The 18,540-nt window shown below is 49.5% G+C and overlaps 1 protein-coding gene and 1 long non-coding RNA gene across 6 annotated transcripts in view; one reads left to right on the top strand and one right to left on the bottom strand.

The window, feature by feature from the left end:
• The window catches only part of slc36a4 (solute carrier family 36 member 4), a 69,599-nt gene that overhangs the window by 9,826 nt on the left and 41,233 nt on the right, over positions 1 to 18,540 (bottom strand). Inside the window, exon 12 of one of the 5 annotated variants that reach the window (XM_084673827.1) lies at positions 15,914 to 16,053. The exons of the other annotated variants lie outside the window; for them this stretch is intronic. Coding sequence (XP_084529953.1) covers positions 15,953 to 16,053 — 101 coding nt within the window. The 3' untranslated portion in view covers positions 15,914 to 15,952. Of the gene's footprint in view, positions 1 to 15,913; positions 16,054 to 18,540 lie in introns of those variants that run through there. 5 annotated transcript variants of the gene reach the window in all.
• On the top strand, positions 4,448 to 9,249 carry LOC146258002 (uncharacterized). Its single transcript, XR_014729900.1, has 3 exons — positions 4,448 to 4,756; positions 5,400 to 5,778; positions 9,210 to 9,249. It is a non-coding gene; the product is annotated as an uncharacterized LOC146258002 (long non-coding RNA).

Below are 18,540 nucleotides of genomic sequence, written 5' to 3'. Positions count from 1 at the left end.
AGGTGTCTGGAGGTGAGGTGTCTGTGGTGAGGTGTCTGGGGGTGAGGTGTCTGGGGGTGGGGTGTCTGGGGTGGGTTGGGGTGTCTGGGGGTGAGGTGTCTGGGGTGGGTTGAGGTGTCTGGGGTGGGGTGTCTGGGGTGGGTTGGGGTGTCTGGGGTGGGGTGTCTGGGGTGGGTTGGGGTGTCTGGGGGTGAGGTGTCTGGGGGTGAGGTGTCTGGGGGTGAGGTGTCTGGGGGTGAGGTGTCTGGGGTGGGTTGGGGTGTCTTGGGGTGGGGTGAGGTGTCTGGGGTGGGGTGTCTGGGGTGAGGTGTCTGGGGGTGAGGTGTCTGGGGGTGGGGTGTCTGGGGGTGAGGTGTCTGGGGGTGAGGTGTCTGGGGTGGGTTGGGGTGTCTGGGGTGGGTTGGGGTGTCTGGGGTGGGGTGTCTGGGGTGGGTTGGGGTGTCTGGGGGTGAGGTGTCTGGGGTGGGTTGGGGTGTCTGGGTTGGGGTGTCTGGGGTGGGTTGGGGTGTCTGGGGGTGGGGTGAGGTGTCTGGGGGTGAGGTGTCTGGGGTGGGTTGGGGTGTCTGGGGTGGGGTGTCTGGGGTGGGTTGGGGTGTCTGGGTTGGGGTGTCTGGGGTGGGTTGGGGTGTCTGGGGGTGAGGTGTCTGGGGGTGAGGTGTCTGGGGTGGGGTGAGGTGTCTGGGGTGGGGTGTCTGGGGTGGGTTGGGGTGTCTGGGGTGGGTTGGGGTGTCTGGGGGTGAGGTGTCTGGGGTGGGTTGGGGTGTCTGGGGGTGTCTGGGGGTGAGGTGTCTGGGGGTGAGGTGTCTGGGGGTGAGGTGTCTGGGGTGGGGTGTCTGGGGGTGAGGTGTCTGGAGTGAGGTGTCTGGGGATGAGGTGTCTGGGGTGGGGTGAGGTGTCTGGGGGTGAGGTGTCTGGGGGTGAGGTGTCTGGGGGTGAGGTGTCTGGGGGTGAGGTGTCTGGGGGTGAGGTGTCTGGGTTGGGGTGTCTGGGGGTGAGGTGTCTGGAGGTGAGGTGTCTGTGGTGAGGTGTCTGGGGGTGAGGTGTCTGGGGTGGGTTGGGGTGTCTGGGGTGGGGTGTCTGGGGGTGAGGTGTCTGGAGTGAGGTGTCTGGGGGTGAGGTGTCTGGGGGTGAGGTGTCTGGGTTGGGGTGTCTGGGGGTGAGGTGTCTGGAGGTGAGGTGTCTGTGGTGAGGTGTCTGGGGGTGAGGTGTCTGGGGGTGGGGTGTCTGGGGTGGGTTGGGGTGTCTGGGGGTGAGGTGTCTGGGGTGGGTTGAGGTGTCTGGGGTGGGGTGTCTGGGGTGGGTTGGGGTGTCTGGGGTGGGGTGTCTGGGGTGGGTTGGGGTGTCTGGGGGTGAGGTGTCTGGGGGTGAGGTGTCTGGGGGTGAGGTGTCTGGGGTGGGTTGGGGTGTCTTGGGGTGGGGTGAGGTGTCTGGGGTGGGGTGTCTGGGGTGAGGTGTCTGGGGGTGAGGTGTCTGGGGGTGGGGTGTCTGGGGGTGAGGTGTCTGGGGGTGAGGTGTCTGGGGTGGGTTGGGGTGTCTGGGGTGGGGTGTCTGGGGTGGGTTGGGGTGTCTGGGGTGGGGTGTCTGGGGTGGGTTGGGGTGTCTGGGGGTGAGGTGTCTGGGGTGGGTTGGGGTGTCTGGGTTGGGGTGTCTGGGGTGGGTTGGGGTGTCTGGGGGTGGGGTGAGGTGTCTGGGGGTGAGGTGTCTGGGGTGGGTTGGGGTGTCTGGGGTGGGGTGTCTGGGGTGGGTTGGGGTGTCTGGGTTGGGGTGTCTGGGGTGGGTTGGGGTGTCTGGGGGTGAGGTGTCTGGGGTGGGGTGAGGTGTCTGGGGTGGGGTGAGGTGTCTGGGGTGGGGTGTCTGGGGTGGGTTGGGGTGTCTGGGGGTGAGGTGTCTGGGGTGGGTTGGGGTGTCTGGGGTGGGTTGGGGTGTCTGGGGTGGGTTGGGGTGTCTGGGGTGGGGTGTCTGGGGTGTCTGGGGTGGGGTGTCTGGGGTGGGTTGGGGTGTCTGGGGTGGGGTGTCTGGGGTGGGTTGGGGTGTCTGGGGTGGGGTGTCTGGGGTGGGTTGGGGTGTCTGGGGTGGGGTGTCTGGGGTGGGTTGGGGTGTCTGGGGGTGAGGTGTCTGGGGTGGGTTGGGGTGTCTGGGGTGGGGTGTCTGGGGTGGGTTGGGGTGTCTGGGGGTGGGGTGTCTGGGGTGGGTTGGGGTGTCTGGGGTGGGGTGTCTGGGGTGGGTTGGGGTGTCTGGGGGTGGGGTGTCTGGGGGTGAGGTGTCTGGGGTGGGGTGTCTGGTTAACCCCCTCTGGGCTCCCCTCACAGAGCAGGAGGAGAGAGCAGGTGGTGTCTTCCAACAAACGCCTGGCATGTTGGCACAGCTTCCTGGTTGTCAGCATCCCACATCAAAGAACCAAGTCAGAACTTTTCAGAGGCCAGCTCACCAGACACCTTTCATAAATATCTCCTTCCTAGAAAATCTTTACAGAGAAAGATCAATTGAGTTTGGATGCATGTGCTAAAAATAGGTTCCCCGAATCACTGAAACAGAAAGAGGTGCTTGCATCTCTGGATGGTTTAAAGCTATGGATCTTTTCAGACCTGTTTGTGTCTCACTAATTACCTTTTTAATCTCTGTCTCCCTCAATTAGCCTCAAGGCAACCCGAACCGTGACCTCTCAGAGCACAGAGAAGAGAGACATCTCTACAAGCCTGCTCTATTTCAGTCTCCATTAGGAACATCCAGCCAGGGTGGGGTTTTTCTCTGTCTAAAAACATCAGGGGAGGCAGCCGTCACGTGTTCCATTCACAGATAACTCTCTGGCAGACGGCTAACTGGCAGAGTCGTGAACAACCATATTGACCTGTTGTAATTCCTACTGCTGACCCGTGAGATCATCTGCTCCCGCCCTGTTGTGAAGGACAGACATGCAGACAGGCTCTCAGCTTGAGGGCCCAATTCAAAACATCCCCAGCCTCTCTATGGCTGAGCGCCGAGCCTGGATGCAGAGCTGGAGGTGTGGAAGGCACACACAGCCGGCTTGAGAGGGAACACACCTTACAGGCACCAGGGCCCTCTCACGGATGCCCTGACAAGAGCAGGAACACGTTTGAGAGAAGCCTACTATCTATCAGTTGGTCTTGGCTGTACACTTACTGTGGCTCCGTCTCTTAAACAGTGAGCACCTACAATGTTGTTTATGATGTTGGACTTAGGATATGATGTTGTTTTAATTGCACTCAGCGATTATTGTTGCTGCACTGTGGTAAATCCAGAGCATTCCTTGCTCTCACCACTGTGACACCATGCACTTCTGATCCTAGATCTGCTGCTGGATCCTTCATGCATTTACATTTAGCAGACGCTCTTATCCAGAGCGACTTACAGTAAGTACAGGAACATTTCCCCCCGAGGCAAGTAGGGTGAAGTGCCCAACGTCAATCGAACCAGCAACCTTCTGAGTAATAGCCTGATTCCCTAACCGCTCAGCCATCTGACTATGGGCACCTTTTCTGTGTCATTTTGGATGAAAGCGTCTGCTACATGAATAAAATGTCAAACGTAAATCTTGATTTTGGTGAAAGTTTCATTTTTGATTTGACAAGAGCAGTGTGTCTGGGATCACCATCATCTTTTCTCAAATGTTTTGGACAGAAACTTTTCGAATCAGTGCCAACACAAGGCTTAAATCTGAACTGAAGTCAGCTTTAAGGCCTATTGTCTTTTAGGAATGAGTAAGTGAATCCCTTTTAAATCTCCAGGATTAAAAAGCAACAACTACCCTTCATAAGGATTTCCCAGGATGATAAACGTACCCAAAATCTGCAACCAGAGACGCCAGAGAAGCAGAGTCCTATTCCAGACAGGTGTCTGAGTCTAAATATCAAGGTCTACCTGACAACATCACAGGAAGTCTGAAAGTGCAGACTTGTATGCCATTCCAAATGTGCCATTTCTCTGGTTCAGTCCCTAAACCACATGATTTATATTTGGATACTTACTGAAGTCATTGACTAAATTAAACTGAATTTATTATTTTAGTCGTCAAAACATGATTTTTTATTTTAACAACATGTAATTTATCATGTGATATACTCTGGAGGTTTGTCTAATTGGATCCTTGTTGCAAACAAGGCTGCTGTTGTTGAGGGGGAGCAGCGTATCTGCTGTGCTCTAAAAGGACTGTGAGGCTAGAAAGTTACACTTTCTCTCTTTCTACATGACATGAAAACTTCACTTAAGGACGTTATTTAACATTAATATGAGTTCCCCTAGCCTGCCTTTGGTCCCCCAGTAGGTAGAAATTTCGATAGGTGTAAACCTTGCCCGGGTATTCTTCTCCGCCTTTGAGAACATTAAAGCTCAAATGCTTGAAAATCTCTTCCTTGTGATGTCACAAGGAGGAAGGTTACCTCCCCTCTCTGCTTTGCCAGCCCAGATAATCTGGCCCGCCCATGAGGAACTGAGCTATGACAGTGCAAGTGATTTTATCCTCGAGAGACATCATGGCTTACTAACGAACGAAGCATTGCATTTGCTCAGTTTGGATGTACACAGGAAAACAAAAGTATTTTTAAAGTGAAGACCCAGTGTCTTCATTTTATTTTCTCTGGAAATGCGCCGACACAACTTTTTAATGTTTTGTATGTCTGCGCCAAACATTTCAGCCATGACTGTTTCCTAAACTTGAGCTAATACAAAGCTGGCCTTGCTGAAATAAAATTCTGGATCAGTATTAACTCTCCTTGGTCCAGCTACAAACCTCGGACAAGTAAGTTGACTAACGCTATATCATTTTGCTGCTTTACTCTATATGGTTACTGAGCTTGCTACCCTTAGAATGTGGCTGTAACATTAGCTCTGCAGCTAACAGTTGAGTTACTGTTGCTAATGTAAAGGTAGGTAGCATCAAGTGTGTGTGTGAATACAAACGCTGTAACGCGAGTGTTGTACACTTCTTTGTTATTTGGATAACCATTCTGCTGTTGTCATGGCGCGCGCAATGTCTGCCTTTCTCCTCATTGAAATGACTATGAGTCACTCTGCAAACCAGGGTGATCAGATGAGAATTGGGAAAATTTGAGGCATCTTACAGCAACGGGGGCTACGAGCCATTGCGACACATCCACTGTAAACATTAGCGCATGTTGCCGCCCCTCTCCTCCTCATTAACATTTAAAGCTACAGACACAGAAACAGCGCGTTTTGAGGAAAGCTCATTGAGGGACTGCTCGTAGTGGCTGTAATTATGCACCAAGGCTGAATTTCGGGAAAGAGACTTCAGATACAGTATTAGGGGACCAATAAAGCCTATATAAAAGAATCCAAAAACAGCATATCATGTGACCTTTAATTTGATTATTAGTCTAAGGTTTATAGTGTTTTCCTCCTCTGTAATAAGGCTACCCCCACAGGGAGGATCATCTATCACACCATTGGATTATTCACAACTTTGTGTTTCTGAAGCTCACACACTGTACCTGGTGAGGAGGAGATCACACTACCTGGTGAGGAGGGGATCACACTACCTGGTGAGGAGGAGATCACACTACCTGGTGAGGAGGAGATCACACTACCTGGTGAGGAGGGGATCACACTACCTGGTGAGGAGGGGATCACACTACCTGGTGAGGAGGAGATCACACTACCTGGTGAGGAGGGGATCACACTACCTGGTGAGGAGGAGATCACACTACCTGGTGAGGAGGAGATCACACTACTGGTGAGGAGGAGATCACACTACCTGGTGAGGAGGAGATCACACTACTGGTGAGGAGGAGATCACACTACCTGGTGAGGAGGAGATCACACTACCTGGTGAGGAGGAGATCACAGGCTCGTGTCATGAAGCTAACCCTCTAGCTCGTGTCATGAAGCTAACCCTCTGGCTAACGCGCTTCTCCTGATAAACTGGACCTCAATGTGGGGCAAACCGGTAAACGAGTTAGAAGACATTCAGAAATACTATGAACCAACATAGGACACGCATCACAAAGCATCACCGGCCCAAAGCAAGGGCCTTAAACAACTGCAGCTCCACAGTGATGAAGACAGCTTTCTTGAAGGCAGTACATACATTTCAGCTGAATTCCATGGTTGGAAAATTGAATATAAACAAATTGATATGGGGGAGACATGCATGGGCCTTCCTCTCTAATATGATCTTGAATTGTCCTTTACTCTGAGGGGTTGGAGCTTGTTATTATTTACAACCTTGATGGTTTGGTGTGTAGAGCAAATTAATCCACTAATTACTTTTCTAAAGAGGGGTAATGTTGTCACAGGGAGATATGCTAACATGCTTAAGTTGCTGTTTTACCAAGACAAATGACTCTGTACTGTACCACTCTGGTACGGAAATGTAGGATTACTACAGCTGAGGGTGCAAGCTAAACAGCCAAGTACACAATCCACACCAGGACACTGTGTGTGAGATGCAGTCAGGACATAGTGTGTGAGATGCAGTCAGGACACAGTGTGTGAGATGCAGTCAGGACACAGTGTGTGAGATGCAGTCAGGACACAGTGTGTGAGATGCAGTCAGGACACAGTGTGTGAGATGCAGTCAGGACACAGTGTGTGAGATGCAGTCAGGACACAGTGTGTGAGATGCAGTCAGGACACAGTGTGTGAGATGCAGTCAGCGTTCATGTCTGGAGGGCTGGATTGTCTCTAAAGCCATGATGATCCAGCCATGATGCAAACTCCACAGACTCATGATGTCAGAGCGCTCATCAAGGAAGACAGAGACAGGCCACAGAGCAGTGTGTTTAGGAGGAGCAGTGTGTTCAGGAGGAGCAGTGTGTTCAGGAGGAGCAGTGTGTTCAGGAGGAGCAGGAGGAGCAGTGTGTTCAGGAGGAGCAGTGTGTTCAGGAGGAGCAGTGTGTTCAGGAGGAGCAGGAGGAGCAGTGTGTTCAGGAGGAGCAGTGTGTTCAGGAGGAGCAGGAGGAGCAGTGTGTTCAGGAGGAGCAGTGTGTTCAGGAGGAGCAGTGTGTTTAGGAGGAGCAGTGTGTTCAGGAGGAGCAGTGTGTTCAGGAGGAGCAGTGTGTTCAGGAGGAGCAGTGTGTTCAGGAGGAGCAGTGTGTTCAGGAGGAGCAGTGTGTTCAGGAGGAGCAGTGTGTTCAGGAGGAGCAGGAGGAGCAGTGTGTTCAGGAGGAGCAGTGTGTTCAGGAGGAGCAGTGTGTTCAGGAGGAGCAGGAGGAGCAGTGTGTTCAGGAGGAGCAGTGTGTTCAGGAGGAGCAGTGTGTTCAGGAGGAGCAGTGTGTTCAGGAGGAGCAGTGTGTTCAGGTCTAACAGGGAAGAGGGCCAGGACTTAAAGGTCCCATTGCATGAAAATGTCACTTTATGAGGTTTCATTCAACATTAATATGACTTCCCCAAGCCTGACTATTCTCCCCCAGTGGCTAGAAATTGTGAGAGTTGGAAACCAAAAGCCCTGGTTACTCTGCTTTGCCTTTGAGCATGTCATGTCTAACATGTCATGGGACCTTTAACAGGAGACAGCTGACCTACAGTTCAGCACTCAGCTGATCCCTGCTGGTGTCCAGGGCCTTCACACCTGGTACCTGGTGTCCAGGGCCTTCACACCTGGTACCTGGTGTCCAGGGCCTTCACACCTGGTACCTGATGTCCAGGGCCTTCACACCTGGTACCTGATGTCCAGGGCCTTCACACCTGGTACCTGGGCGCTGCTGTGACGGACCACGCAGACTCAAGGACTGACACACCAAAAGGGAGTTTGTTGAAAGAGAGATGAAGAAAAGGGAATCACATGTCAGTGTTGAGAGGGGACAAGAAACTAATGAGATCAGGAGGGTGGAGTGTAGGAGGAGGAGCAAGATGGGAACAGGGAGAAAGAATGAGAGAGGGGGAGAGTGAGGGGGGAGAGGTTCCCTCTACAGCTCTCCACTCTATTCTGAACTTCTCTACATCTCTCTCTCCTCTCGGCTCTGCTCTAGATCGTTGCTATGCTGCAGTCGGCTCTGCTCTAGATCGTTGCTATGCTGCAGTCGGCTCTGCTCTAGATCGTTGCTATGCTGCAGTCGGCTCTGCTCTAGATTGTTGCAATGCTGCAGTCGGCTCTGCTCTAGATTGTTGCTATGCTGCAGTCGGCTCTGCTCTCCAGAGATGAAAAACCAGAACAGTTATGTCACCATGTTCGGCATTCAAATGAGAAACCAGTGAGTTCTACCCATTACAGAGACCAAATATGAATAAAACATCCTTCATTTATTGGTACGCAAATCTACTCATTCACTGAGGAGGTAAAGTGGGGGTTTCATAAAATAGCCCCTAGAGGAACAACGAGGAATAAACACCATATTGAATTCAGCCTCTATTTTATGAATCACATTCAAATGAGGCCTTTGTTGTTTTCATAACACTTGATTAGTAAGTAAGTAAGTGAAATGTATTTGTATAGCACCTCTCGCAGATCAAAATCACAAAGTGCTTCAAAGTGATTACTGATGAAACTCAAATCCATCCTTTTTTTTTTCTACGTTCCCCTCCCTCCCTCCCTCCCTCCCTCCCTCCCTCCCTCCCTCCCTCCCTCCCTCCCTCCCTCCCTCCCTCCCTCCCTCCCTCCCTCCCTCCCTCCCTCCTTCCCTCTCTCTCTCTCACTCACTCACTCACTCACTCCCTCACTCCCCTCCTACCAGAGGTGCCAGGTTGAGGAGTAGCTCTCGTGTTGAACTATGTCACAACACAGTTAGTTTCCTGTGCTCATAGTTACTGCATGTCGCTCCTGGGGGGGGAAAACAACCCTAGGAAAGAACCTGATTCCTGAGCACAGACAACACCTCTTAAGGAACACAGCATGCTGAGCTTGTGTTCATGTGTGTGTGAGGTGTTTGTGCTCGTGTGTGACATGTTTTGACACCACTGGTGTAAAGTGAGATGACCTCTGACCTCCAGCAGACTGAGGTCAATATCATCCAAGCACAATTACCAATGTAAATGAAATGACATTGTTCTGTTGTGGTAACTATTACAAATATTATTCATATCACTGTCACACTAAAAGCATTACATTTCTTCCCAAGTACAAACTGAAAACAGCCAAGAGTGAGCTGTCAACATGTGGAGCTAGAATATTCTCACACACACACACACACACACACTTTCACTATTCCTGTCTTTGACAGTGGGGAGAACCTAGAGCGCTGATGAAGCTGAAATAACTCATTCATTAGGCTAATTGCAGCCTCAATTTGACCCTGCAGTCTCTTAGCTGTGAGTCTGGCAGGTGACCGAATGACCTTGGAAGGAAGAGAAGAGGAGGAGGTGGAGGAAGAGAAGAGGAGGAGGTGGAGGAAGAGAAGAAGAGAATGTAGCTGTTCAAGATAATGCTGCCCTGTCTTTAGTCTGTGTGTTTGTCTCTGGTAGTGTGTGTGTATGAGTGTCTGGGTTATAGCTGGGTTATAGCTAGGTTGTTTAGGCTGAAAGCTGTAGAAAAAACCCTGATCTCCATTCCCACTTCATAGTTTTCAAAGCATTGGCTTTTTCACAAATAAACCCTCTGGATAAAACCTATTGAATCTTGATCCTCTTCCAGCGTGAGATATTGTCCTCTAGTGAGAGGGATTTGCCAGGGAGCTAAGGGGCTAGCTTCCCCGGGACAAAGACGTCTGTCTGAGAGGAGAAGCAGCAGATCAACATCAGCACAGCTGATCTCCAGGACAGCTCAGCCAGGCCTCCTGTGGTAACGCTGGGCGACTCGGCGCTGGTTCAACACGGCACAGCTCTGCTGCCTTCAGAGAGCTTCTGCAGAGAAGAGAACCCTAACCCTAGCCCAGCCAGACACTACATGTCTGGATGTTTAGAAGGACAGAGGCCAAAAGGTTTTTACATTCTACTCTATTTTCATCACTCCGTGGAAAAATGTCCAACCTCGATCTCTAAATCATTTATCTTTATTTATACATTTGATACTGTCAGAAATAAGGTCAGCTTCCCTCTTCCATGAGGAGTCAGAAGGGGAGCCCAGATGGGAGGTGAGATTAACAGACAGCTGTTGCAACTGCTCCAGGTTTCAGACCGTTTCAGACAGTTTGGAAACACACTTGTAGCACCCAGGTGTGCCGTCTGCTGTGAGAAATTCTGGAAAGAAAACACCTGTGAGTTTGCGCATGCGTACGCGTTTGAAACACAGTGTGAGATCATTAGAAGCCAACAGTGTTTTGGTCACTGCAGAATTTTTTGTATGAGTTAAAAGCTGCCAAGTTATTCAAACAAGCCAGTCTCAGCTCACTTATACGTCTGTCAATCTCCAAATCAGTGCAAATTCCTATACCTAATTCAACAGAAGTAACAACAGATTTATTGTACAAAGCTTAGTCTCAACAGAATCTAACAGCTGGCTTCAGTCAAGCAGGCTTCCTCAGGATCAACTCTCGCAGACTTAAAGAGCTGGTGAGTGATATGCTGCTGCAGCGGTGAAGCGCCTCTTCATTTGAAAATGGTGTCCGTATTCCGGCACAGTCTCATCCCAGCTTCAGGGGCCTGCGGCAATATGGAGTGTCACATTCTAGATGAAACACTGGAACTTAATCAATTATTTCCCTGTTGTGATTAAAGTCTGCTACTCTCTCAAAAACACAACGCTGCTTAAAATATATTTTTTTATTCAACCAGACGACTGCTGAGAGAAATGAATCATTGATACCGGGATGACAAATTGTAATTAACATAAGAATAAATAGTTATAGTGAAAACAAATGCAACTGACTAGGCAGTGATCCAGCCTCACTGCTGCTTTTACTCTTCAAAGCTGTGGCGTCCTAAACAGCGATAAGCAACACATCATTAACCAATAAGCTTTCTTTCTAAATGATAACCACATGGAAAGTCACAGCTTGAACTACAGTGAGGGGCTCTGGCACACTACTACGGTACGACTACAGTGAGAGGCTCTGGAACACTACTACACTACGACTACAGTGAGAGGCTCTGGAACACTACGACTACAGTGAGAGGCTCTGGAACACTACAACCACAGTGAGGGGCTCTGGAACACTACGACTACAGTGAGAGGCTCTGGAACACTACTACAGTATGACTACAGTGAGAGGCTCTGGAACACTACGACTACAGTGAGAGGCTCTGGAACACTACTACAGTACGACTACAGTGTGGGGCTCTGGAACATTACTAGACTATGACTACAGTGAGGGGCTCTGGAACACTACAATTACAGTGAGAGGCTCTGGAACACTACTACACTACGACTACAGTGAGGGGCTCTGGAACACTACTAGACTACGACTACAGTGAGAGGCTCTGGAACACTACTACACTACGACTACAGTGAGGGGCTCTGGAACACTACTAGACTACGACTACAGTGAGAGGCTCTGGAACACTACTAGACTACGACTACAGTGAGAGGCTCTGGAACACTACTACACTACGACTACAGTGAGGGGCTCTGGAACACTACTAGACTACGACTACAGTGAGAGGCTCTGGAACACTACTACAGTACGACTACAGTGAGGGGCTCTGGAACACTACTACACTACGACTACAGTGAGAGGCTCTGGAACACTACTAGACTACGACTACAGTGAGGGGCTCTGGAACACTACTAGATTAAGACTACAGTGAGAGGCTCTGGAACACTACTACAGTACGACTACAGTGAGGGGCTCTGGAACACTACTAGACTACGACTACAGTGAGAGGCTCTGGAACACCACGACTACAGTGAGAGGCTCTGGAACACTACTACACTACGACTACAGTGAGAGGCTCTGGAACACTACGACTAAAGTGAGAGGCTCTGGAACACTACTGCAGTACGACTACAGTGAGAGGCTCTGGAACACTACTGCAGTACGACTACAGTGAGAGGCTCTGGAACACTACTAGACTACGACTACAGTGAGAGGCTCTGGAACACTACAACTACAGTGAGAGGCGATGGAACACTACGACTACAGTGAGGGGCTATGGAACACTACTACACTACGACTACAGTGAGAGGCTCTGGAACACTACTACACTACGACTACAGTGAAGGGCTCTGGAACACTACTACAGTACGACTACAGTGAGAGGCTCTGGAACACTACTACACTACGACTACAGTGAGGGGCTCTGGAACACTACTACACTACGACTACAGTGAAAGGCTCTGGAACACTACGACTACAGTGAGGGGCTTTGGAACACTACGACTACAGTGAGAGGCTCTGGAACACTACTACACTACGACTACAGTGAGGGGCTCTGGAACACTGCTACACTACGACTACAGTGAGAGGCTCTGGAAAACTACTAGACTACGACTACAGTGAGAGGCTCTGGAACACTACTACAGTACAACTACAGTGAGGGGCTCTGGAACACTACTAGACTACGACTACAGTGAGAGGCTCTGGAACACTACTACAGTACGACTACAGTGAGGGGCTCTGGAACACTACTAGACTACGACTACAGTGAGAGGCTCTGGAACACTACTACAGTACGACTACAGTGAGGGGATCTGGAACACTACTAGACTACGACTACAGTGAGAGGCTCTGGAACACCACGACTACAGTGAGAGGCTCTGGAACACTACTACACTACGACTACAGTGAGAGGTTTTGGAACACTACGACTACAGTGAGAGGCTCTGGAACACTACTGCAGTACGACTACAGTGAGAGGCTCTGGAACACCACGACTACAGTGAGAGGCTCTGGAACACTACTACACTACGACTACAGTGAGAGGCTCTGGAACACTACGACTACAGTGAGAGGCTCTGGAACACTACTGCAGTACGACTACAGTGAGAGGCTCTGGAACACTACTAGACTACGACTACAGTGAGAGGCTCTGGAACACTACAACTACAGTGAGAGGCTCTGGAACACTACGACTACAGTGAGAGGCTCTGGAACACTACGACTACAGTGAGAGGCTCTGGAACACTACGACTACAGTGAGAGGCTCTGGAACACTACGACTACAGTGAGAGGCTCTGGAACACTACGACTACAGTGAGAGGCTCTGGAACACTACGACTACAGTGAGAGGCTCTGGAACACTACGACTACAGTGAGAGGCTCTGGAACACTACTGCAGTACGACTACAGTGAGAGGCTCTGGAACACTACTAGACTACGACTACAGTGAGAGGCTCTGGAACACTACTAGACTACGACTACAGTGAGAGGCTCTGGAACATTACGACTACAGTGAGGGGCTCTGGAACACTACTACACTATGACTACAGTGAGAGGCTCTGGAACACCACGACTACAGTGAGGGGCTCTGGAACACCACGACTACCGTGAGGGACTCTGGAACACTACTACACTATGACTACAGTGAGGGGCTCACATCCCTGGAACACATCCCAGCTCCTCTGCAGAGGGCAGGCAAGGAAGAGGCACATATTCATCCCAGCTACTTCTAAGTTCTCTGAGTTCTTTTTGGCTTTCATCCCCTCCAACGTCACACTCTAGCCTGACAGACTTTTCCAGCGACAAGGTCAGACAGTTTGAGAGACAAACGGAGGGTCTGGAAGCTGTGTGGACCCAGAGGTAGTCTCTGCCAGAGAGATATTGATGACTTTTGTGACAAGGGCATTCACAACTTCTCCTCCAGCAGCCCCACTGGCCTGTCATCAGCTCTCGGCCTCTGTCGTCTCAGGCCTGTTGTGGGGAGACAAGCCTCTCCGCAGCCCAGCAGCGCCAGGTAAGCCCCGCCAAACATGTTCCTGTCAGCGCAAAGGCTCATGGGATAGCTAAATCAATATGTCATACAGCAGCATCCGCAGTAGATAAAATAGGACTGCATATAACAATGGAAAACGCTGAGATAAAATATATATGTATGTATATCCGGAGCTAAAAATGGGAGAGCGTTGGTAGGTGTTATTTTAAAGGCACAGAGGATGTCTGCTCTGGGTGAAGCCAGCCTTCCACATCGTCAGTACGAGCCAAGGACACCCTTCAAAACATGGCACACGGGACATCAGAGAACTCTGATTACAACAGGATGTTGTCTCTCTCTTCTAGTCTCATGCATCACGTGACTCTGAAGCTCCTCCTTCAGTCAAACCGCTCAGAAACATCTTTCTGCCACCAAAGCAATTTTCATTGAAGGCAGCTGGTTCCACCAGACATCAGAACGCTTCTCTGGTTCCACCAAACAAGGGAAGGACAGGTGAAGGATACTTTGATTTAAAATACTACTTTCAACTGCTGAGTTAATGATTCTTTGATCGTAGTGAGTCATGCAGTAGAACAAGCAAGGAAGTTGACCTGAAACTGTCAGCAGCTACAAACTACACACTATCCTGGCAGCATGGCTGACCCTTCCACCTGAACCCTGACCCTAGCAGCTTAACACTGATTCCTGTTCTTGCAGCTGAAGGTTGTGTGCATACGTTTCCATTTGATATAAAATTCTTAAGATGACCCAATATTAGATAATTCAAACCAACTTACCTGTGGGAGTGATGAACCCCAAGAGGGCAGCAGCCATGCAGAGGAGGAAGAGAGAGAACAGGAGAGAGAGAAAAGTGAAATAGGGAGGCCTTTATTTGTGACATCAAAGGAGATGCATCCCTCCATGTAAGATTATCATAACCTTTCTTTAGTCTGCTTCACACAGAGTTAGGTTGGTCTGAAATATCCAACAGTGTCTTAATGGCTGCAGTTCTTACTTCCCCATAAGTGAGCATGTTTTTCCTCCTATCTGTCTCAAGTACACAATGACGCATCATAAATCTGAACAATCTCTCACACACCCCATTAACGGGACCAGCTTCCAATGCTTTATTAAGATGACAATATTGACAAATGGATCAACTACCCACTTATCCCTCCTTGGAGCATTAACTGAGAACAGTAAATCTGGGAAACAGCAACGGTATAAACACATTACAGTACTAATGACCTGATTTGCAGCTATCAGAGATGGTAAAGGTACACAAACCCTACACTCAAGTAGAAGTACAGATACTCAAGTTTAAGTAAAGAAGTATGGGCTCTGACATATACTTAAATAAAAAAGTAGCCATTACTACTACCTGTTTAAGTGTCAATAGTGCCAGGAATCCTTTCTGATACCAACAATTTCGAACGTCTCCCTCACATATAGCCATGGGTGATCAGGAATGTCTCTATTCTCAGTCATGTCGACATCGCTAAATCCCTCTGTCTCAACCATAACATACTTTTTTCCCCACACACAGTGAAAGGAGAGGAAAGAGGAGGACAGGAGAACAGAGAAGCCTCAACAGAGCAGAGCACAATAGAGAACATTAGAGTATAGTCCTCTTTTTTGGGGAAACTTTTTACCAAAATACATTTTCAACCTTACAAAAAAGAAAATATATAAAAACAATAAAACCAATTTTTTTTACTTTTTTACAAGCTTTGGAAACTTTTTTTTTTTTTAACCTATTTTTCAAAATATATGTTTTCAAATTTAAGAAACCTTAAGAACCTTTCTAAACTTTTTTCCCCCGAAAGGAACCCAAAAATGTTTATTGTTGCGTTCCGCCTTGCCCCATGGTAGCTTCATAGAATAGCTTATGTTTGTTGTACGTGAAATTAAAAAAGGTACGCAATGACAAGAAATAATTTTGATCATGCCACCAAATACAGATTAAAACTAAACAAAGTAACAGTAACAAAGTATTGGTACTTTGTAACAAAGTATTGGTACTTTGTTACGTCCTATCTCTGGAATTCAGTGATAAGTGGATAAGCTCTGATACACTACTGCAGGTCTCATGTGTCCTTAACTTTGTCAAGTTATATTTTTGTGAAAGACCTCAACCCATATTTCCCACTACCCTCCTTCTATGTTTTCACACCCAGGAACCAACCAAGAGCCCAACAAGACGAGAAGCCCCACTCCTTCAGTCCAGACAGATGCCTGGTCCATGACAGAGGCTGTCCCCTCCTCACCCCTCCCTGCCCTGCTCTTATGTAGGTCCCATCTGGAGTCAGCCAGGCTCTCACACACCAGTGAGCTGCTGATGGGAAATGGATTCTCTGCTGATGAAGACGGAGCGATACAGCCTCGCTCGCCCCGCTACGCCGCTTGCCTTGTTTCCAACTAAGTGAAAGAAGAGAAGGGTAGTTTCAAGAGGAACGCAAAAGAACCGACCCAATGAAGACTTCCTGACCGTTAACAAGACGAACCAGGATCAAAACGTCCCCGGATAGGCTGGTACTATAGGGTAGCTTCCTGATTGGCAGGTCCTAGAGGGCAGCTTCCTGATAGGCTCGTACTAGAAGGCAGCTTCCTGATAGGCAGGTACGACAGGGCAGCTTCCTGATAGGCAGGTACGACAGGGCAGCTGAAAGAAGCGTTTTGTTAAGAGTGTTCTTATTGTAAGTCTGTCTATCTACATCCATATGTGTGTGTGTGTGTGTGTGTTCAGGCCCAGGGCTATATTAGCCATCTCCCACTGAGCAGTTCTGATTGCTGGGACTGTCGCCATGGAGACACCTGTCCAACCCTGCGGGGTCGCCTCACCTCAGACCTCCTGGTCTCTACAAGGCTTAGGGCTGACCATGACCCCAGGGTTTAACCAACACATGACACCTGCTGGGGTAACTACAGAGGAGTTCATAAACCAATACCCAATGCTGCACTCTTAACAACATACAGTATACATTCTGAGGTTAATTCCTAAGTATGTTCCCATCGCCTAGCTAGCCTGGAAGGAGACAGCAGCCAAGCTAGCCTGGAAGGAGACAGCAGCCAAGCTAGCCTGGAAGGAGACAGCAGCCAAGCTAGCCTGGAAGGAGACAGCAGCCAAGCTAGCCTGGAAGGAGACAGCAGCCAAGCTAGCCTGGAAGGAGACAGCAGCCAAGCTAGCCTGGAAGGAGACAGCAGCCAAGCTAGCCTGGAAGGAGACAGCAGCCAAGCTAGCCTGGAAGGAGACAGCAGCCAAGCTAGCCTGGAAGGAGACAGCAGCCAAGCTAGCCTGGAAGGAGACAGCAGCCAAGCTAGCCTGGAAGGAGACAGCAGCCAGCCAGACACTGCTGGAGCTCCTCTATATCTTCTGTTGTGGCTGTTTTTATGATGTTGTAACTCCTAAGAGTGCTAACGAACCCATTCAGCTTTCTCTTTTACTGCTCTCTGAGTAAACTGACCCACGGACAGGCAGGATGCAGATAGACAGGATGCAGACAGGCAGATAGACAGGATGCAGACAGGGGATGTTTATAATTTTGTCATTTAGCAGACGCTCTTATCCAGAGCGCCTTATAGTAAGTACAGGGACATTCTCCCCGAGGCAAGTAGGTGAAGTGCCTTTCCCAAACCTATAACCCTATCGAACCAACAACCTTCTGATTAATAGCCCGACTCCCTAACCGCTCAGGCATCTGACCCCCCTTGCATTGAGCCAGATGCAGACAGGGCAGAACAGAGTATAAACTGAAAGGTTTTAATGTCAGACAGGGCATTTCAACAGCAGTCTATGGGTCAGTCATCCAATCAGACCTCCAAGTACAAGTTCTTCACAGAGCAAAACCTTTCCAGAATCCCTGGTGCCCTTCCCAGTCCTGCAGCAGAGAGGAACACACTCCATCACTAAGACCCTTCACACCCTCCACCTCTCCTTTCAGCTGCTCACAGCTGTTGGGCAGTAGGAGAGCTCACTACAACTCACTCATTCTCACTGCAACATCCATGTTTAACAGACAGCCCCAGACACTTCCCTGGTGTTTCCTCTCCTCCTGCGCCCCCTGTTGGTGTTCCTGAGGCCAGTCCTGTCAGTTCTCCCAGCTGGGGCTGGATGGTATCACCTGCACTGTCCTCCTGGCGTCGTCTTGTTTGAATTAGGGAGAAGCGTCTGCCTGCTCTCCTGCTTTAGGATAGACTCTGCTCCCAGAGACACTGTCACTACCTATTACTTCCACAACGCACACCTGCTCCAACTTCTTTTATTGATTCCTTTTGGGGTTTTAATGTTATTTTATATTCTTCATGTCTTTCATGGGTGTGTATCTTATGCCGTTTGTAAGACTATTTTCTTACATTTTGCGCAACACCAAGCTTGTGAGGAGGAATCTCCTCAGCGTGGGAGAGCAACAGGAGAGAAGAGGCTGGGGATGCCAGGTGGAACCAACACACACACACACACACACTGTAACACAAATACACACACACACTTTCACAAACACTCACACAAACAGAAGGACACACACTGCTACTGAAAGGTCACCAACCCTGGAGATTGACCACCAAATCCTCTCATAATGAAGAGGAAAAGGGGAACAGTGTGTGTGTGTAAGTAGTTTAAGCAGATATGTTTGCATGTGTGCTATGTCAACATGAACAAGACTTTCCTCAGTCTCCGTCTCTGCCTCAGACAGTCTCAGCTGGCCTCTTAATGTGACCATCTTTCCAGGCGAGCTGCTCGCCACCACAGCATCCTGTCTGTCTGTCAGGAACATCCTGTCTGTCAGGAGCATCCTGTCTGTCTGGAACATCCTGTCTGTCTGTCAGGAGCATCCTGTCTGTCTGTCAGGAACATCCTGTCTGTCAGGAACATCCTGTCTGTCAGAAACATCCTGTCTGTCAGAAACA

Source organism: Hypomesus nipponensis, chromosome 15 (assembly GCF_054491055.1).
Source record: "Hypomesus nipponensis isolate SF chromosome 15, ASM5449105v1, whole genome shotgun sequence".
NCBI lineage: Eukaryota > Metazoa > Chordata > Actinopteri > Osmeriformes > Osmeridae > Hypomesus > Hypomesus nipponensis.
The sequence above is the reverse complement of the archived record's forward strand: the minus strand, read 5'-3'. Positions and strand labels throughout refer to the sequence as shown.